Source organism: Nicotiana tomentosiformis, chromosome 1 (assembly GCF_000390325.3).
Source record: "Nicotiana tomentosiformis chromosome 1, ASM39032v3, whole genome shotgun sequence".
NCBI classification, from domain to species: domain Eukaryota; kingdom Viridiplantae; phylum Streptophyta; class Magnoliopsida; order Solanales; family Solanaceae; genus Nicotiana; species Nicotiana tomentosiformis.
Window position 1 is genome coordinate 84,945,487 of NC_090812.1, and position 22,662 is coordinate 84,968,148.

The window sequence follows — 22,662 nt, forward strand, 5'->3', positions numbered from 1 at the left end:
CTTCGCCACCTGCCGGCGACAAAACACCGGTGGAGCCACGACCGGAGGAGTGCATTCCCGGGGATGTGTTCTTACTTCTGATTTTAAGATCGATAAAGCCTCGTCGGTTCCCGGTCTAAGTGAACCAGTATCGAGGTATATGTGCTCGATAACTAAGGGACACCTTGAGCAGTTCAGGAAAAATTGTAACTGGAAGAATAAAGAAGTGATAATCCCGGCTTCTGAAGAAGATATTGCTACTCATGCGAAAGGGTTTTTAAGTGTGTACACTTACCCTTTCACGTTGGGTCCCCTCAATCTTGTTGTCATCGATTTTTGCCGCCAATACCAAATAACTCTAGGCCAAATCCACCCTTCTTTTTGGCGGATCGTTATTCTGATCCGCTTCTTCGTGAACAAAGTCGAGGGGATGCCTTTCACCCTCGACCACCTCATTAGATTGTACAGCCCCCGTCTCTATCGAGGTGGGTTAATAAAACTCTAGCGCCGGGCCACCAAAGTGTTGTTCTCGAGCATATACGAGGACAAGGACCGAGGCTAGATGGGCCGGTTCGTTTGAGTAAAGACTTCCGACCTAATCCCGGCCGAGAAGATGCCATTTCCCAAAGAATGGAATATGAAGCGTAAGTACAATCCTACAGCTAGCTCATATTGTTTTGCTCTTTCGTTTCTTTCTCACCGATATCCCTTTTTGTGATGTAGCGGTTGCTTGGATGCCTGGTGCTATTCCTAACCTTAAGAGCTGGGTACGGGACCTGACTTTGACCTCCACATATACCAAGCGCTTGTGGCGTGACTTATGAAAGGGCCGATGAGAGGCTAAAAATCATGGTAAGCCTCCTCCCCATGCCTTCGATGATTCGAACAAACTTCGGCCCCGGTTCTGAAACCGGCAAATGACAATAACAGAAAAAGGGCCTCTACTGTCGAGGACCCAAAACTTAAGAGGACGGCTCGTAAGCCGATGAAGAATACCATTTCCTTGACCGAAGAATCAGTTCGGCGTCTAAGGGATAAAGACGAAGGATAAGAAGAAAACGACGGGCCCATACTGGTGGCCCGAGTGAAGAAAACCATCGATGCCCCAAAGGCAGCTGGGTCGATGGCGTTTGATGAGGCTCCATCTCGAGCTGAGGGGATGTTGAAGAAGGACTCGGGAAAAGTCCCCGAGTCATTGGAGATCGAGGATGCCCCCTACCGAAGTCAACAAACAGTTGGTATATCTGAAGGGGCCGGCCCTGAAACTCTTCGAACTAAGGAGAATGCCCCAAGCGACTTGCTTGGGCAATAATAATCAGAGACTCGCCTACTCTCCCTGCTTTTTCCAAAATGGCGATTCGGGAAGCCCGAGCTTTGGGGACCCTCGAGTTAGACGAGGCCCATGAGGGAGAGGACCCGTTTCACGATTTGTTTACCGGTATTGAGGATGCTGCCGGCTCGAGTGACGCGTTGGGTATTTTCTTCGAGGTTCAACAAACCCTGAATCGGGTAAGTCTCGATTCCCTTTGTTGATGTCATATATTTCCATTTTCTGCTTAACTTTTTCTCTTTTTCATATAAGCTTTAGCTCTTCATCAAGAGGAGTTTTCCAAGTCTCGAACGGAACTGAATCAACGTGAGGCCGACTTTCGAGGGCTTTCAGAAGAGAGAAATGCCCTCAAACTTCTTAATGGGCAGAAAGAGGAAGAGATCAAAGATCTCCGAGCCGAGTTGGCCAAGGCATACCAAGATCAGACCGACCTGACCGAGCAGGTAATGATAATATTAAAAACTCATGGGCTCGATTCGGGAACTGTGGCTAATATTTAGATCTCACAGCTACAGTAGAAGCTTGAGGTGATCGGGTTTCTTTGTGAGGAGGTAGATATGATAAGGGCGGAGACCTTGGGGTGGAAAGAAGGCATGGACCGCCTCGCTACAGAAAAAGAGACTGCTCGAGCCCAATTATCTTCGGCCGAAAGTCAACTTCAAGGCATGAAGGAGAAAAGCTTGGTTCAAGCAAGAAAAATAGAGAGGCTCGGTTGGCTTCCGAACTTGCCAAGGCCAAATCTGAAGCCGAAAAAGCAAAGGCCGAAGCGGATGCATTCGTGGCCGTCTATCAGGCCGATGATGAAGCCGCTCAAGTACAAGAAAAAAGGGCAGCCGAGACCACTCAAACTCAAGCATATTGGGTTGCTGAACTCGCCAAATGCCAATCTCGGAGGGAAACCCTCGAGGGGATCCATGCTCGAGGTTTCGATCTTACCAAAGAGATAAAAAAGGCTAAAGAGCTTGAAGGCGATGCCGGAGCCTTGGCTTCCTATGATGATGATGATGATGTGAGCAAGAGTGGGTCTGAGAGCAGGGATGAGCCTGATGGAGAAGAGACTGCCCCCGGAGATAACCAGGAAACTTAGGGTGTTTTCCATTCTGATTTTTTGTGTAGGGTCCTGATCGGACGTTGTAAATACTCTTATATATATATATAAAGATATTTTCCTTTCCTGACCTATCTCTGTTTTATTCTCTTCCTTGTGAAGATTTTATTTCATTCATGCCTTATGAAAGTTTTCATAAGTTTGAGGCCTTAGGCAATTTGATCGAAGTCGGACCTTGTAATCTTTATAACCGAGTAAGCATTTGTTCGAACTTGAAATAAAAAGTAGCCCTTAGTCTTAATAGTCGAGTGTATTTGGTTTCTCGAACTCAAAGTAAAAGTAGCCCTCAGGCTTTATAGTAGAGTGAACGATTGCTCTTACTCGAAGTAAGAGTATCCCTTAGGCTTAGTAGTCGAGTGAGTGCTTGCTCGAACTCGAAATAATGTTAGCCCTTAGGCTTTAAGTTCGAGTGAGTGTTTTCCCGAACTCGAAGTAAGAGTAGACCTTAGGCTCAGTAGTCGAGTGAGTGTTTGTTCGAACTCGAAGTAAGAGTAGCCCTTAGTCTTTAATAATCAAGTGAGTGATTGCTCGAACTCGAATAATGTATCCCGTAGGCTTAGTAGTTGTCGAGTGAGTATTTGCTCGAACTCGAAATAATGTAGCCCGTAGACTTAGTGGTCGAGTGAGAATTTTGCTCGAACTCGAAGTGATGTGGCCCTTAGGCTTTAATGATCGAGTGAGTGGTTGCTCGAACTCGAAGTAATGTAGCCCGTAGGCTAAGATAATCGTCGAGTGAGTTTTTGCTTGAACTCGATGTAAGGGTAGCCCTTAGGCTTTAATGATTGAGTGAGTGATTGCTCGAACTCGGAGTAATGTAGATCGTAGGCTTAGATAGTCGAGTAAGTGATTGCTCGAACTCGAAATAAGATTAGCCCTTAGGCTATAAAGATCAAGTGAGTGATTGCTCGAACTCGGAGTAATGTAGCCCGTAGGCTTAGATAGTCGAGTAAGTGATTGCTCGAACTCGAAATAAGATTAGCCCTTAGGCTTAGTAGTCGAGTGAGTGCTTGCTCGAACTCGAAGTAATGTAGCCCGTAGGCTTAGTCGTCGTTGATTTTTCAGTTGGCAGTCCCCGATTTATGGGGTAATGGTCGGCCCTTAAGCCTTCTTGCATAATAGATCAAGAAATAGAGGATGGATTCTGAGATATGAGATATCGGTAAAGGAGAAATTTCTCTTTATGTCATTATACATGTGTTCATGTTTTGTACCAAGGATCGAGCTAACTACACGAGCATGGTTCGTTTTGACCATTTGGCTCTTACAATTTTCCCTATCGAAACCCTGTTGTCATGAAGTAACTTTTTTGCATCAAACTTGATGATCGAACTTGATATATTCGATGGTAATGCCCCCCAGTATTCGAGGTTGATTGTAAAGAGGCCTTGGATACTGTTGAATTTATTCTAAGTTAGCACGATCAATGGTTGCCTCATTAAAAACCTTGCCGAAAAACCCATTTGGGATAGAACCGATCTAAGGAAAAAAGAGTGCAACGCGTGCTTTCAGGCCTAATCCATCCATGTTCCTGGTCGAACTCCTGCAAGGGTTAGTTTCAAAATATAAATAAACATGGGAGGGTTGTACCTTAGCAGTAGTATCATTTTAGGTGCGACACGTTCCAATTGCTTGGTAGTTGTTTGCCGTTTATCATACCGAGCTTGTAGGATCCTTTACCGATGATTTCGAGAACCTGATACGGTCCTTCCCAGTTAGGACCCAGTTTTCCTTCATTTGGATTTCGGGTGTTGAGGGTGACTTTCCTTAGCACTAAGTCCCCGATTTTAAAATATCAAAAATTAGTTCTTCGATTATAATACCTTTCGATCTGCTATTTTTGAGCGGCTAATCGGACGAGAGCCGCTTCTCGTTTTTCGTCCAATAATTTTAGGCTTGTGTTCATCATCTCGTTATTCAACTCATTTGTTGCATATCAAAACCTGATGCTAGGTTCTCCGACCTCAACTAGAATAAGAGCTTCGGCACCATAAATCAACGAGAATGGTGTCGCTCCGGTACTCGATTTCGATGTTATACGGTATGCCCATAGGACTTCGGGTAGTATTTCTCTCCATTTTCCTTTAGCGTTGGTTAATCTTTTCTTAAGATTTTGGATGATGGTTTTGTTGGTCTATTCGTCATGTCCGTTCCCGCTGGGATGATAAGGTGTTGATAGGATCCTTTTGATTTTGTGGTCTTCGAGAAATTTGGTTACTTTGCTTCTGATGAATTGCTTTCCATTGTCACATACAATCTCGGATGGCATCCCAAACCGACATATGATGTGATCCCAAATGAAGTTTATCACCTCATTTTCTCTAACTTTCTCGAAAGCCTATGCTTCAACCCATTTAGAGAAATAATCAATCATAAACAAAATAAACTGAGCCTTACCTGGGGCCGGTGGGAGGGGGTCGACGATGTCCATTCCCCATTTCATGAAAGGCCAAGGATCTAGGACCGAGTGGAGAAGTTCCCCGGGTTGATGAATCATGGGCGCATGTCTTTGACATTTGTCGCATTTTCGAACGAACTCCCTTGCATCTTTATCCATATCGATCCAATAGTATCTTGCCTTGATTATTTTGTGGACCAATGAATAGGCACCAAAATGATTCCCATAAGTGCCCTCGTGAATCTCACGCAGAATGTAGTCGGTATCTCCCGGTCCCAAAAATATTGCCAGTGGACCATCGAACGTCCTTCTAAACAGCGTTCCATCATTGGCTAAGGTGAACCGTGCAGCTTTTGTGCGTAGAGTTTTCGATTTTGTTGGATCTGATGGAAGTTTCCCGTTCTTGAAGTACTCTATATATTTGTTTCTCCAATCCCAGGTTAGACTTGTGGAGTTTCTCTCGGCATGACCTTCTTCGATTACCGATTTCATGAGTTGTACGATAGTCCCCGAGTTGAGTTCGTTATCCTCGACCGAAGAACCTAAGTTTGCAAGAGTGTCATCCTCACTGTTCTGTTCTCGAAGCACGTGTTGTAAAGTCCATTCCTTAAATCGGTGTAGAGTCACTTGTAATTTATCCAAGTATCTCTGCATTCAATCTTCTCGGACTTCAAAATTCCCGTTTACTTGATTTACCACAATGAGGGAATCACATTTAGCCACTATGACCTCGGTTCCCAAACTTCTAGCTAATTCGAGGCCTGCAATCACGACCTCATACTCGGCCTTATTGTTAGTCAATTTATCAGTTTTAATAGACTGTCTAACTACATTACATGTGGGCGATTTTAGTATGATGCCCAGTCCGGACCCCTTTGCGTTCGAAGCACCATTCGTAAAGAGGGCCCAAACTCCCGAAGTGGTACCCGATTTTATTAGTAATTCCTTTTCAATCTCGGGTACGAAGGCCGGCGTAAAGTCAGCCACGAAGTCCGCTAAGATTTGAGATTTGATAGCGGTTCGAGGCCGATACTCAATGTCGTACCCGCTGATCTCTATGGCCCATTTGGCCAGTTGACCTGAAAGCTCAGGTTTGTGTAAAATATTTCGTAGAGGATAAGTTGTTACAATATGTATCGGATGGCACTGGAAATAATTTTTTAGTTTCCTAGAGGCACTTATTAAAGCAAGCGCTAATTTTTCTAAGTGCGGATATCTAGTTTCAGCCTCACCTAGAGTTCGACTGACATATAAATAGGTAATTGCGTACCTCGCTCTTCTCGAATTAGGACTCCACTTATCGCTATCTCTGAGACAGCTAGATACAGGTAAAGTTGTTCGTCTGCCTTCGGGTATAAAGAAACGGGGGGCTCGATAGATACCATTTTAGCTCTTCCAAAGCCTGCTGACATTCCGGAGTACATGAAAAATTGCTTTTCTTTTTAAGCAAAGAGAAAAATCGGTGGCTCCTATCCGAGGATCTCGAAATGAACTGTCCCAGGGCAGCTATCCATCCCGTTAGCCTTTGCACGGCCTTTACATTATCTACCATTGTTATGTCCTCGATTGCTTTGATTTTATCGGGGTTAATCTCGATTCCTCGATTGGATACCATGAACCCGAGAAACTTGCCCAAGCCAACCCCGAAAGCACATTTTTCGGGATTGAGCTTCATATTGTTCTCCCTTAGTATGTCAAAAGTTTCCTGCAAATGCTTTAAATGGTCCTCTGCTCGCAGGGATTTAACTAACATCTAATCAATATAAACTTCCATTGATTTTCCTATTTGCTTTTCGAACATTCTGTTTACTAGGCGTTGATAAGTTGCACCAGCATTTTTAGGCCAAATGGCATTACATTATAATAGTAGGTCCCGTACTTAGTGATAAATGAGGTCTTTTTCTGATCCTCTGGGTTCATCTGCATTTGGTTGTACCCGGAATAGGCAACGAGAAAACTGAGAGTCTCGTGGCCGGCCATGGCATCGATGATACGATCGATATTAGGCAAAGGAAAAGAGTCCTTAGGGCATGCTTTATTCAGGTCTTTATAATCTATATACATTCTAAGTTTGTTCCCCTTTTTAGGGACTACAACCACATTTTCTAGCCATTCGGGGTACTTTACTTCCCGAATGGACCCTATTTTAAGAAATTTGGTTACCTCGTCTTTGATGAAAGTGTTACCTCGGACTGGGGCCTTTTTTTTTGTTTTACCGGGTGGAATTTTAGGTCCAAGCTTAGCTTATGAGTGGTGATTCCCTGAGGGATCCCTGTCATGTCAAGATGGGACCTAGCAAAAAAGTCTATGTTAGCTATAAGAAATTGAATAAGGTTTCTCCTGAGCTCGGGATCTAGCTCCGTGCCCAGGTATACCTTTCGTTCGGGCAGATATTCAATTAGTATGACTTGCTCCAGTTCTTCGACCATTGATTGGGTAACGTCGGAATCATCGGGGGCCATGAAGGATCGAGGGACCCTATGTTGATCATCTTCGTCAGTTTTCTGATTCTATAATTGGGTCGAAGCTGACGTTTGTGATTGCTATTTGGTATTTTGTTCCTCCTTCGAATCTGATCCTTTTGCTGATGATAATGATGATATCGGGATCACTTCATCGACGACAAATATTTCTTTTGCGGCTGGTTGTTCCCCGTAAACCATTTTAATTCCCTCCGATGTTGGGAACTTCAAAACCTGGTGGAGGGTCGAGGGTACAACCCTCATATTGTGGATCCACGTTCTTCCGAAAAGGGCGTTGTATCTCATATCGCCTTCGACCAGGTGGAATTTTGTTTCTCGGATTGTCCCGGCCATGTTAACTGGCAGGATTATTTCGCCCTTAGTAGTTTCACATGCCATATTGAACCCGTTTAGTACCAAGGTTGCGGGCACGACTTGGCCCTGTAGACCGAGTTGCTCTACGACCCTCGATTGAATGATGTTGGCCGAACTACGTGGATCAATTAACACACGTTTAACTTGAGTTTTATTCATAAGTACATATATGTCACGACCCAAAATCCAACTAGTCCTGATGGCACCTAACCCAACCCGCTAGGTAAGCCAACTTTCAATTATCCAATTACAATAACAATTATTTAAAAGAGAATATCTAAAACCAATACATTTTCCCAAGAACTGGTAGTACAAATCATGAGCTTATAAGAATAGAGTATACAAAGCAGAAATAAAATAAATACATAGTCTGTTTGAATAATACATGAATAGAGCTTTTATAAATCTAAGGCTACCCTGAACAAGAGGCAGCTACAACAGGAACGCAGGTACATCTTCAAATCCTGCAACCATCGAACACAGCCAAAACGACAGCCAATATCTACACGCAATGTGCAGAAGTGCAGTATCAGTACAACCGACCCCATGTACTGAGTAAGTAACAAACCTAGCCTTTGGTTGAAAGTAGTGACGAGCTTCTACCAAGGTCAGAGTCCAACTTCCATAACCAACAGTAGTTCATAACAATATTAAACAAGTAATACCAGAAGTAACTCAAGAATAAATGCTCAGCTAAATCATGACTTCTGAAAATAGTTCTGCCTTTCAAGTACATCAATGAAAACCCGAATCGTTTACCAAAGTTACCAAAAATATGAATAAGTTTGAAAACAGTAATTTTTCCAAAATCCTTTCAATAATAAATAAAATATCTCATTTTCATTTCCAGATAACTAGTGTAAAACAAATGCATCACTATGCCTATCTGTAAACATATGTGAGAAATCATGAATAATGTGATACCGTACAGCATGAGGAAAATACATCTCTATGCATATATGTCAAGTGTGCATGTCAATGCAATGTATCTCAGAGATTTCACTCATGTACTCACACTCTCAAAGTACTCAATCTCATTGTCTCGCATTCTCTCTCACTGTGCTCAGCACACTCAATCACTTAGCGCTATATAATACCTGCTGCAGCATGCAGCCCGATCCCTGTTTATAGTCGACTGCGCTCACTGGGGGTGTGTACAGACTCATGAGGGGCTCCTATAGCCCAAGCGCTATAAGCACAGACAACTCACGTGCTGCACGGACAACTCACGTGCTATAATATCATATCTGGATCCGCACGGACAACTCATGTGCTGCACGGCCAACTCACGTGCAATAGTATAATATAAGGATCTGCACGGCCAATTCACGTGCAATAGTATAATATATATAAAGCCAACATGACCTGCTGCGGCGTGCATCCCGATCCCAAAAATGTCCTCACAATCAGGCCCTCGGCCTCCCTCAGTCATCAATCTCTCCAGTCTCTCTCTCATGGGATCACAATGTCATGAGAATAGCCCAAATTGATGATATGATGTATCAATAAATAACAACAGAGACTGAGATATGATATGCACTAAAATGAATATGACTGATTATGAATTTTCAATTTAAAATAAATAATTCATAACAATATGACCTATGTGGATCCCAATAAAAATGGAACATAGCCTCAACATGATTTTTAATATAGTTTTCAGCTCAATTTCATTAACACATAAAACCGCATGGAAAATGCCAAAATTATTTACTACAGAATTTCACAGAAACAATTATGTCACAATTTCTATAGTGCACGCCCACACGCCCGTCACCTAGCATGTGTGTCACCTCCCAACAATTCAAGAAATTCATATATTCAGAGTTCATACCCTCAGCTCCAAGATTAGAAGAGTTACTTACCTCGAATAAGCCAAATGCAAGGTCGAGCAAGCTAAGCAATGCTCCAGAAATTCTATTATGCGCGTATCAACTTCCAAACGGCTCGAATATAGTCACAATTAATTTGATTCAGCCCACAAAATATATAGGAATTAATTCCATATCAAAATACTAATATTTTCCAAAAATCCAAAATTACGCCCCAAAAATACCCGTGGGGCCCACGTTTCAGAATCCGATAAAACTCACAAAATCCGAACCCTAATTCAACCACGAGTCCAACCATACCAAAATTACTCAAATCCGACCACAACTCAGCCTTCAAATCCTCAATTAAAGTCTTTGAAGATTTCTACCATTTTCAACCCAATCTTTACCCATTTGAACTCAAAAACCTTTTCATAAATCTTATTGATATGTATAAATAATACTATTACACCCAATAATCATACTCTTAATCACCCATCTTTACCCAAACTCAAAATTGAAGACTAGGGGTTAGAACCTTATCTCTTGGGTGAAGATCTTGTGATATTTCCTTGTTGGATTTCAAAGCTTGAACAAGATCTTGATGAACAAAGCACTTGAGCTTCTTCCTCTCTCTAGAACACTCTCCCTTCCCTCTAATAATATCAGATTTTTGCTCCAAAATGAGTCCCCAAGCCTATTTATCAAAATGGAATCGGATTATAAAAATAGAAAAATTAACTCTCCGAAAGCAGGTCTGCGGTCTCATAATGGACCGTATAATGGGTATGCGGGTCGCAAAATGCACCGCAAAATCGATGCCCAGAAATGGTCTTCACTGGATAGGTTTGCGACAATTTTGCGGTCGCATAACTACTTCTGTGATCGCATAATGGTTCTGCGATCGCAGAATTGGTCGCAAAATCGTATCTTTCCAGCCTTTGGTAATTTGGTCATAAATTCTTGTAGGAATGTCCAAATGACGAACGGTTTAAAGCGTTAGAAATTAGACTTAAAGATATTTCATAGGATAGGTAATACACATTATAACACTTCGTATCATGAGAGTTATGCTCATTTGAAGTTGGGTCTTGTGCGAACTCACTTGAACTTTAGTCTATTATGAAATTTCCAACTTCTACATTCTATGCCGAAACCTATCGAATCAAGTCCGTTTGATCTCAAATTTTGCACACAAGTCATAAATGACATAATGAACCTATTCCAATTTCTAGAATCGGATTCCGACCCCGATATCAAAAAGTCAACCCCCCAGTCAAACTTCCCAAAAATTAAACTTTCGACATTTCAAGCCTAATTTCACTACGGACCTCCAAATAATATTTCGGACACGCTCCTAAGCCCAAAATGACCATACATAGCTATTGAAATCATAAAAATCTGAATCCAAGGTCGTTTATACATTGGTCCATATCCGATCCATTTTTCTAACTTAAACTTTAAACCTTGGAACTAAGTATTTCAATTCATTCCAAAACCTCACCGGACCCAAACCAATTACCCCGAAAATTCACACAACAACTGTAAGGTACAATTTGAGCAGTAAATGGGAAAATGGGGTTGTAATACTCAAAACAACCGGTCGGGTCGTTACATTCTCCCCCACTTAAATATATGTTCGTCCTCGAACGTGCCAAGAGTTGTTTCCAAGTCATTAAATCACTGTTCCATCTTACCACACACGTACTCGGGGTGATCCCATGCCACCCTATTCCATGTAAATGGTATAGGCCTGACAACACAACATAATTAAAAATCATTACTTCAACCTTAGCCCATAAACCTTGGAATTCAATTTCCAACATTCAGAATTTATTTCCAAGACCTGAATCTCACATCAACACGTTGTATGAGTCTGAAAGAGCTGTATTGAGCCATAACCATAACCCCAGATATAATCACTTAACATACTACACAACTCGCAAGCTCGCAACACCATTTTCTATCACATTAACTACTCCAAAGTAACCCGGTAATAGTATTAAACCACATATCAAACAAAACCTCGTTCTAAAACTTTTGCACACTGCTGATAATGAATGAAACACGCAGAAATCTCAAGACCCCTTATCAGATCAACAAGTAATGGATCTCTTTCGTCCCAACCAGAACCATAATCACTTTCTAAGCCGAATTTCAATATTATCTTCCTGAATATACCGTTTTAAACCTGATAGTACTCATTCTAGGTCCAATAACCTTATATTATTAAACACAACTATTCCACATACACGCACATCAATATAACTCAAGCCACAACTGCGCAAGCTGTGTACCCAAATATAGGAGATGTCTCAAGGAAGAGAACCATTCTCTTGCTTCTTTCCAGGAGGAAATCACAATACACAGCACATTCTCCATACCGGTAGAAAAGTATCTAATTCAAACCATGGTAGAAACCATCACGAACACTTTGAAATCTATCTGCACATAACCAAGCTATTAGAACTAAATTCCTCTAACTCGACCAAACCACGTAGGTCACCAAAACCCAAGAATATTGCCACCAAAATATCTGTAAAGTCTTACAACGTCGTAATTACCCAAAGGACCGATCCTGCCATTACCATACTGGTCCAGCCTACTACCCAGTTGTCCTATTTCTCCGTGTCCCTTCCGAATTTGCCTTTTGATTGATACTTCTCCTTGCTAAAATGCCACGATCTTTAGCCACACTCACCCCACAAACCTTAGCATAGAACCACAACGCCCTACGGCCCTTAAGCAACTGTGTTCTTCTTAAGTACCTCCATAACTACCACAACTGTAACACTCATTCTGAAAATACCTTATGTGAATTTAAAATTGTTCTTCTTACCTTCCTTATACTGAAATGTATAATCCCTAGTCATGCAGAACTTTCGTAAGTCCAGGCACCATCAAATACAAATCTCAGGTTTTATCCATACACAAGTCCGGAGAAATTCTCAATTGTTATATAAAATTCTCAAACCCACTAGAATTTTCTCGGAAGTCACCCACTTTTCTCAAATCTAAATTGCACTGCCCAAATGGGCCAAAAGACACGTGCCCCATTAGCACAACAACACCCAAAGAAGTAACTCTACTTTAATACCCCCAATCAAATCCATACTCCGTGCGTACTACATATTTTGAAAATAACAACTCACTCATCCCATGATTTTAATCATAAAGCGCATCATAACCCGTATTCAGAAATTTCCTAACTCGAGTCATCCTCGATCTCAAATTCTGTAAGTCATAACTATCCCACTAGTATGCCTCAGCCCAAAAACTAAAATTTAACACATAACAATGAAATCAAATTGTCAATAGCAGGCTCCCCACTTGGCTCAAAGCCATAGATTAAAACACTCCATAATTCACAATACCCATACTCTATTATTGTCATAATATCGTAGTCAGTTCAACGTAACTTCATTTCCAACTCATGCAACGCCAACCATAAAAATACCCCAATCAGCCGCTAAGCTCGCATTTATTCTCTTGACAATCAAATCAACCTTCTCAGCCAGATTCAAATTCAAATCTCCACACCTACACCCCGTAGGATAAAAAGAAACTCTCTACTCAAGTCATAAGGAATACACCTATGTAGATTACTCCGTATGGGATAACCCACCTGCTTAACCTTAAATTAGTATCTTGTTATACCCTTTAACAGTCACAATTTCTACGCAATCATTAAATCTTTCCAAGTCCAAACTTATTAACAAGACATGAGAATTTTGGTTTGTCCCAAAATTTAACAATGTGAAAGATCCTTCAAAACATTCGTTACTCGAGACTGTTCGTCACACCAAATCAAAAATCAAGTACCCAGTGGCCTTTTCTTTACATTTCAAGGAAACACTTCTCGTCATATTCCAATTATCTTAACACATCCCGAGGTCACATCATACCTATTACACCTCCATTCCACTGCTCATCGAGCCACAATTTCCATTGTAGGGTCATTATCAGACATATAAGTCCAATTGTACGAGTTACAACTAAAGCTACCGAGCTTAAGTTGCGGTCTAAACCTGGCCTCAAGTCCTCCAAACTAGCCCATCACCAAAATATAGAATACTCATCTCGAACTTCGTTCATGGAATCACAAGCCCGATGCACAGCTGATACCGAGCGCTCATGCGCGCATACGAATATGTGGAAGGAATTCAAAGAGTTTATGTCTCAAGCTGAATCAATCTCGCACGATAAGGAAAGAAAGATGGGAAGTATATATCTTAAATGCCCTGTAGCCTCTCGAAGATAAGTATGGTCGTCATCATACCGATCCGCAAGACTCTACTAGACACTTGCTCATGAGATGTAGAACCTATGAACCTAGAGCTCTGATACCACCTAGTCACGACCCAAAATCCAACTAGTTGTGATGGAACCTAACCCAACCCGCTAGGTAAGCCAACTTTTAATTATCCAATTATAATAATAATTATTTAAAAGAGAATATCTAAAACCAATACATTTCCCATAGAACTGGTAGTACAAATCTTGAGCTTATAAGAATAGAGTATACAAAGCAGAAATGAAATAAATACATAGTCTGTTTGAATAATAAATAAACAGAGCTTTTATAAATCTAAGGCTACCCTGAACAAGAGGCAGCTACAACAGGAACGCAGGTATATCTTCAAATTCAGCAACCATCGAACACAGCCACAACGACAGCCAATATCTGCACGCAATGTGCAGAAGTGCAGTGTCAGTACAACCGACCCCATGTACTGAGTAAGTAACAAACCTAGCCTTAGTTTGAAAGTAGTGACGAGCTTCTTCCAAGATCAGAGTCCAACTTCCATAACCAACAATAGTTCATAACAATATTAAACAAGTAATACCAGAAGTAACTCAAGAATAAATGCTCAGCTAAATCATGACTTCTAAAAATAGTTCTGCCTTTCAAGTACATCAGTGAAAACCCCAATTGTTACCGAAGTTACCAAAAATATGAATAAGTTTGAAAACAGTAATTTTTCTAAAATCCTTTCAATAATAAATAAAATATTTCATTTTCTTTTTCGGATAACCAGTGTAAAATAAATGCATCACTATGCCCATCTGTCAACATGAGTGAGAAATCATGAATTATGTGATACCGTAAAACATGAGTAAAACATATCTCTATGCATATATGTCATGTGTGCATGTCAATGCAATGTATCTCTGAGATTACACTCATGTACTCACACTCTCAAAGTACTCAATCTCATTGTCTCACATTCTCTCGCACTGTGCTCAGCACACTCAATCACTCAGCATAATATAATACCTGTTGCGGCGTGCAGCCCGATCCCTGTTTATAGTCGACTGCGCTCACTAGGGGGTGTGTACAGACTCATGAGGGGCTCCTACAGCCCAAGCGCTATAAGCACGGACAACTCACGTGCTACACGAACAACTCACGTGCTATAATATTATATCTGGATCCGCACGGACAACTCACGTGCTATAATAATATCTGGATCCGCATGGCCAACTCACGTGCTGTACGGCCAACTCACGTGCAATAGTATAATATATATAAAGCCAACATGGCCTACTGCGGCGTGTAGCCCGATCCCAAAAGTATCCTGACAATCAGGCCCTCGGCCTCCCTCAGTCATCAATCTCTCCAGTCTCTCTCTCATGGGCTCACAATGTCATGATAATAGCCCAAAATAATGATATGATGTATCAATAAATAACAACAGAGACTGAGATATGATATGCACTGAAATGAATATGACTCAGTATGAATTTTTAATTTAAAATAAATAATTCACAACAATATGACCTCTATGGGTCCCAAAAATATTGGAACATAGTCTCAACATAATTTTTAATATACTTTTCACCTCAATTTCATTAACACATAAAATCACATGGAAAATGCCAAGATTATTTACTACACAATTTCACAAAAACAATTATGTCACAATTTCTATAGTGCACGCCCACACGCCCGTCACCTAGCATGTGCGTCACCTCCCAACAATTCACGAAATACATATATTCAGGGTTACCCTCAGCTCCAAGATTAGAAGAGTTACTTACCTCGAACAAGCCAAATCCAATGTCGAGCAAGCTAAGCAATGCTCCAGAAATTTCATTATGCGCGTATCAACTTCCAAACGGCTCGAATCTAGTAACAATTAATTTGATTCAGGTTTCAAAAATTATAGGAATTAATTCCATATCAAAATACTAATATTTTCCAAAAATCCGAAATCACGCCCTAAAATTCACCCGTGGGGCCCACATCTCGGAATCCGATAAAACTTACAAAATCCAAACCCTCATTCAACCACGAGTCCAACCATACCAAAATTACTCAAATCCGACCACAACTCGGCCTTCAAATCCTCAATTAAAGTCTTTGAAGATTTCTACCATTTTCAACCCAATCTTTACGCATTTGAATTAAATAAATAATCCCATTTCAATTAATGTCACTTTAATTGAAAAAACTCCCCTATCCCCTCGGAAAAACGGAGGTGTGACAGCTCTGGCGACTCTGCTGGGGATAAGATTCCAGAATCTCTGGTTCAAGGTTCAGAATTCAAGCTTGTTAATGTGATCTATACTTGGCTTTATTATTTGTTGATATTATTGTGTTTGTGTGCCTAATATGCTAATTGCCACTCATTTACCGCTTTGATATTATTTGAACTGTATTAATCTATTTTCTTACACCTCCCTTCTGAGTCTTCTAAAAATATGGTGCACACGTACGCGTGGCCCACTTTTCTGTTTGAGGTCGTGCCAAATAGAACGAGGCCGGATCAGCAACTAGGTCGGGTAGACTTTCGTGCTCCCGGTACATTGCCCCCAACTCGTCTCGAGTTGTCCGCTTGGGTAAGCCATGTCTAAAACACACCCCCAGGTTTAAACCTAGAATAACATAGCCTCATGTCGGATCCCTAGTAGGAACATTTGTTTGCATCACGTGCATCTGACGTTGGGGACTCAACACAGGGGTTGGGTCCGTCTAGGACATGTGTATCCGAAACTAAAAAGACCATCCTGATGCATCTTATGTGCTACTTGTATATCTGTCTGATCCGATTTGTATGTTGACTGGCTTTTAGAATATGGAAAGAAAATTGAAAAAATACCAGAGAAAGAAAATAAGAGAGTGAAATTCACCTGGTTCTCATCAAATCCCTATCTTCAAAAATCGAAGTGTGTCTGATTTCACTCAAAAGGTATTGAAAAATAGACTAAGATTTTGAGATATTCCCCGCTTTTGGCAGAACTACGCGGGTCTGATTCTCACCGGGTGTGAGATACGTAGGCAAACCTCATTGGTTCCGGCCCACAATTTTCAAAAAATCTAAAAATTTCCAACTTCTACATTCTATGCCGAAACCTATCGAATCAAGTCCGTTTGATCTCAAATTTTGCACACAAGTCATAAATGACATAATGAACCTATTCCAATTTCTAGAATCGGATTCCGACCCCGATATCAAAAAGTCAACCCCCCAGTCAAACTTTCCAAAAATTAAACTTTCGACATTTCAAGCCTAATTTCACTACGGACCTCCAAATAATATTTCGGACACGCTCCTAAGCCCAAAATGACCATACATAGCTATTGGAATCATAAAAATCTGAATCCAAGGTCGTTTATACATTGGTCCATATCCGATCCATTTTTCTAACTTAAACTTTAAACCTTGGAACTAAGTGTTTCAATTCATTCCAAAACCTCACCGGACCCAAACCAATTACCCCAAAAATTCACACAACAACTGTAAGGTACAATTTGAGCAGTAAATGGGGAAATGGGGTTGTAATACTCAAAACAACCGGTCGGGTCGTTACATTCTCCCCCACTTAAATATATGTTCGTCCTCGAACGTGCCAAGAGTTGTTTCCAAGTCATTAAATCATTGATCCATCTTACCACACACGTACTCGGGGTGATCCCACGCCACCCTATTCCATGTAAATGGTATAGGCCTGACAACACAACATAATTAAAAATCATTACTTCAACCTTAGCCCATAAACCTTGGAATTCAATTTCCAACATTCAGAATTTATTTCCAAGACCTGAATCTCACATCAACACGTTGTATGAGTCTGAAAGAGCTGTATTGAGCCATAACCATAACCCCAGATATAATCACTTAACATACTACACAACTCGCAAGCTCTCAACACCATTTTCTATCACATTAACTACTCCAAAGTAACCCGGTAATAGTATTAAACCACATATCAAACAAAACCTCGTTCTAAAACTTTTGCACACTGCTGATAATGAATGAAACACGCAGAAATCTCAAGACCCCTTATCAGATCAACAAGTAATGGATCTCTCTCGTCCCAACCAGAACCATAATCACTTTCTAAGCCGAATTTCAATATTATCTTCCCGAATATACCGTTTCAAACCTGATAGTACTCATTCTAGGTCCAATAACCTTATATTATTAAACACAACTATTCCACATACACGCACATCAATATAACTCAAGCCACAACTGTGCAATCTGTGTACCCAAATATGGGAGATGTCTCAAGGAAGAGAACCATTCTCTTGCTTCTTTCCAGGAGGAAATCACAATACACAGCACGTTCTCCATACCGGTAGAAAAGTATCTAATTCAAACCATGGTAGAAACCATCACGAACACTTTGAAATCTATCTGCACATAACCAAGCTATTAGAACTAAATTCCTCTAACTCGACCAAACCACGTAGGTCACCAAAACCCAAGAATATTGCCACCAAAATATCTGTAAAGTCTTACAACGTCGTAATTACCCAAAGGACCGATCCTGCCATTACCATACTGGTCCAGCCTACTACCCAGTTGTCCTATTTCTCCGTGTCCCTTCCGAATTTGCCTTTTGATTGATACTTCTCCTTGCTAAAACGCCACGATCTTTAGCCACACTCACCCCACAAACCTTAGCATAGAACCACAACGCCCTACGGCCCTTAAGCAACTGTGTTCTTCTTAAGTACCTCCATAACTACCACAACTGTAACACTCATTCTGAAAATACCTTATGTGAATTTAAAATTGTTCTTCTTACCTTCCTTATACTGAAATGTATAATCCCTAGTCATGCAGAACTTTCGTAAGTCCAGGCACCATCAAATACAAATCTCAGGTTTTATCCATACACAAATCCGGAGAAATTCTCAATTGTTATATAAAATTCTCAAACCCACTAGAATTTTCTCGGAAGTCACCCACTTTTCTCAAATCTAAATTGCACTGCCCAAATGGGCCAAAAGACACGTGCCCCATTAGCACAACAACACCCAAAGAAGTAACTCTACTTTAATACCCCCAATCAAATCCATACTCCGTGCGTACTACATATTTTGAAAATAACAACTCACTCATCCCATGATTTTAATCATAAAGCGCATCATAACCCGTATTCAGAAATTTCCTAACTCGAGTCATCCTCGATCTCAAATTCTGTAAGTCATAACTATCCCACTAGTATGCCTCAGCCCAAAAACTAAAATTTAACACATAACAATGAAATCAAATTGTCAATAGCAGGCTCCCCACTTGGCTCAAAGCCATAGATTAAAACACTCCATAATTCACAATACCCATACTCTATTATTGTCATAATATCGTAGTCAGTTCAACGTAACTTCATTTCCAACTCATGCAACGCCAACCATAAAAATACCCCAATCAGCCGCTAAGCTCGCATTTATTCTCTTGACAATCAAATCAACCTTCTCAGCCAGATTCAAATTCAAATCTCCACACCTACACCCCGTAGGATAAAAAGAAACTCTCTACTCAAGTCATAAGGAATACACCTATGTAGATTACTCCGTATGGGATAACCCACCTGCTTAACCTTAAATTAGTATCTTGTTATACCCTTTAACAGTCACAATTTCTACGCAATCATTAAATCTTTCCAAGTCCAAACTTATTAACAAGACATGAGAATTTTGGTTTGTCCCAAAATTTAACAATGTGAAAGATCCTTCAAAACATTCGTTACTTGAGACTGTTCGTCACACCAAATCAAAAATCAAGTACCCAGTGGCTTTTTCTTTACATTTCAAGGAAACACTTCTCGTCATATTCCAATCATCTTAACATATCCCGAGGTCACATCATACCTATTACACCTCCATTCCACTGCTCATCGAGCCACAATTTCCATTGTAGGGTCATTATCAGACATATAAGTCCAATTGTACGAGTTACAACTAAAGCTACCGAGCTTAAGTTGCGGTCTAAACCTGGCCTCAAGTCCTCCAAACTGGCCCATCACCAAAATATAGAATACTCATCTCGAACTTCGTTCATGGAATCACAAGCCCGATGCACAGCTGATACCGAGCGCTCATGCGCGCATACGAATACGTGGAAGGAATTCAAAGAGTTTATGTCTCAAGCTGAATCAATCTCGCACGATAAGGAAAGAAAGATGGGAAGTATATATCTTAAATGCCCTGTAGCCTCTCGAAGATAAGTATGGTCGTCATCATACCGATCCGCAAGACTCTACTAGACACTTGCTCATGAGATGTAGAACCTATGAACCTAGAGCTCTGATACCACCTAGTCACGACCCAAAATCCAACTAGTTGTGATGGAACCTAACCCAACCCGCTAGGTAAGCCAACTTTTAATTATCCAATTATAATAATAATTATTTAAAAGAGAATATCTAAAACCAATACATTTCCCATAGAACTGGTAGTACAAATCTTGAGCTTATAAGAATAGAGTATACAAAGCAGAAATGAAATAAATACATAGTCTGTTTGAATAATACATAAACAGAGCTTTTATAAATCTAAGGCTACCCTGAACAAGAGGCAGCTACAACAGGAACGCAGGTATATCTTCAAATTCAGCAACCATCGAACACAACCACAACGATAGCCAATATCTGCACGCAATGTGCAGAAGTGCAGTGTCAGTACAACCGACCCCATGTACTGAGTAAGTAACAAACCTAGCCTTAGTTTGAAAGTAGTGACGAGCTTCTTCCAAGATCAGAGTCCAACTTCCATAACCAACAATAGTTCATAACAATATTAAACAAGTAATACCAGAAGTAACTCAAGAATAAATGCTCAGCTAAATCATGACTTCTAAAAATAGTTCTGCCTTTCAAGTACATCAGTGAAAATCCCAATTGTTACCGAAGTTACCAAAAATATGAATAAGTTTGAAAACAGTAATTTTTCTAAAATCCTTTCAATAATAAATAAAATATTTTATTTTCTTTTTCGGATAACCAGTGTAAAATAAATGCATCACTATGCCCATCTGTCAACATGAGTGAGAAATCATGAATTATGTGATACCGTACAACATGAGAAAAACATATCTCTATGCATATATGTCATGTGTGCATGTCAATGCAATGTATCTCTGAGATTACACTCATGTACTCACACTCTCAAAGTACTCAATCTCATTGTCTCGCATTCTCTCGCACTATGCTCAGCATACTCAATCACTCAGCACAGTACAATACCTGTTGCGGCGTGCAGCCCGATCCCTGTTTATAGTCGACTGCGCTCACTAGGGGTGTGTACAGACTCATGAGGGGCTCCTACAGCCCAAGCGCTATAAGCACGGACAACTCACGTGCTACACGAACAACTCACGTGCTATAATATTATATCTGGATCCGCACGGACAACTCACGTGCTATAATAATATCTGGATCCGCATGGCCAACTCACGTGCTGTACGGCCAACTCACGTGCAATAGTATAATATATATAAAGCCAACATGGCCTACTGCGGCGTGTAGCCCGATCCCAAAAGTATCCTGACAATCAGGCCCTCGGCCTCCCTCAGTCATCAATCTCTCCAGTCTCTCTCTCATGGGCTCACAATGTCATGATAATAGCCCAAAATAATGATATGATGTATCAATAAATAACAACAGAGACTGAGATATGATATGCACTGAAATGAATATGACTCAGTATGAATTTTTAATTTAAAATAAATAATTCACAACAATATGACCTCTATGGGTCCCAAAAATATTGGAACATAGTCTCAACATAATTTTTAATATACTTTTCACCTCAATTTCATTAACTCATAAAATCACATGGAAAATGCCAAGATTATTTACTACACAATTTCACAAAAACAATTATGTCACAATTTCTATAGTGCACGCCCACACGCCCGTCACCTAGCATGTGCGTCACCTCCCAACAATTCACGAAATACATATATTCAGGGTTACCCTCAGCTCCAAGATTAGAAGAGTTACTTACCTCGAACAAGCCAAATCCAATGTCGAGCAAGCTAAGCAATGCTCCAGAAATTTCATTATGCGCGTATCAACTTCCAAACGGCTCGAATCTAGTAACAATTAATTTGATTCAGGTTTCAAAAATTATAGGAATTAATTCCATATCAAAATACTAATATTTTCCAAAAATCCGAAATCACGCCCTAAAATTCACCCGTGGGGCCCACATCTCGGAATCCGATAAAACTTACAAAATCCAAACCCCCATTCAACCACGAGTCCAACCATACCAAAATTACTCAAATCCGACCACAACTCGGCCTTCAAATCCTCAATTAAAGTCTTTGAAGATTTCTACCATTTTCAACCCTATCTTTACGCAATTGAACTCAAAAATCTTTCCATAAACCTTATTGATATGTATAAATAATACTATTAAACCCAAGAATCATACTCTTAATCACCCATCTTTAACCAAACTCGAAATTCAAGACTAGGGGTTAGAACCTTACCTCTTGGGTGAAGATCTTGTGATATTTCCTTGTTGGATTTCAAAGCTTGAACAAGATCTTGATGAACAAAGCATTTGAGCTTCTTCCTCTCTCTAGAACACTCTTCCTTCTCTCTAAAAAATCAGATTTTTGCTCCAAAATGAGTCTCTAAGCCTATTTATCAAAATGGGATCGGGTTATGAAAATAAAAAAATTAACCCTCCGAAAGCAGCTCTTCGGTCGCATAATGGACCGCAGTATGGGTATGCGGGTCGCAAAATGCATCGCAAAATCGATGCCCAAAAATGAGCTTCACTGGATAGGTTTGCGACCATTTTGTGGTTACATAACTACTTCTGCGATCGCATAATGGTTCTGCGATCGCAGAATTGGTCGCAGAATCGCATTTTTCCAGCCTTTGGTAATTATGTCATAACTTCTTGTAGGAATGTCCAAATGACGAATGGTTTAAAGCGTTAGAAATTAAACTCA

The 22,662-nt window shown here is 40.5% G+C and overlaps 1 protein-coding gene across 1 annotated transcript; it reads left to right on the top strand.

Annotated features, from left to right (window-relative positions):
- Window positions 1–1,102: 1,102 nt before the first annotated feature.
- Window positions 1,103–2,396, top strand: LOC138907100 (uncharacterized). Its single transcript, XM_070197248.1, has 3 exons — window positions 1,103–1,217; window positions 1,562–1,752; window positions 2,103–2,396. Exons 1-3 carry the CDS (start codon window positions 1,103–1,105, stop codon window positions 2,394–2,396), a joined length of 600 nt encoding a protein of 199 aa, XP_070053349.1.
- The last annotated feature ends 20,266 nt before the right edge of the window (window positions 2,397–22,662 follow it).

Excerpts from the sequence above, each read along its gene's own strand:
- LOC138907100 (XM_070197248.1), top strand. The coding sequence starts at position 1,103 with ATGGCGTTTGATGAGGCTCCATCTCGAGCTGAGGGGATGTTGAAGAAG. Across the intron at positions 1,218-1,561 it reads CCGAAGTCAACAAACAGTTG|CTTTAGCTCTTCATCAAGAG; the intron begins GTATATCTGAAG and ends TTTTCATATAAG. Across the intron at positions 1,753-2,102 it reads AGACCGACCTGACCGAGCAG|GCCGATGATGAAGCCGCTCA; the intron begins GTAATGATAATA and ends GCCGTCTATCAG.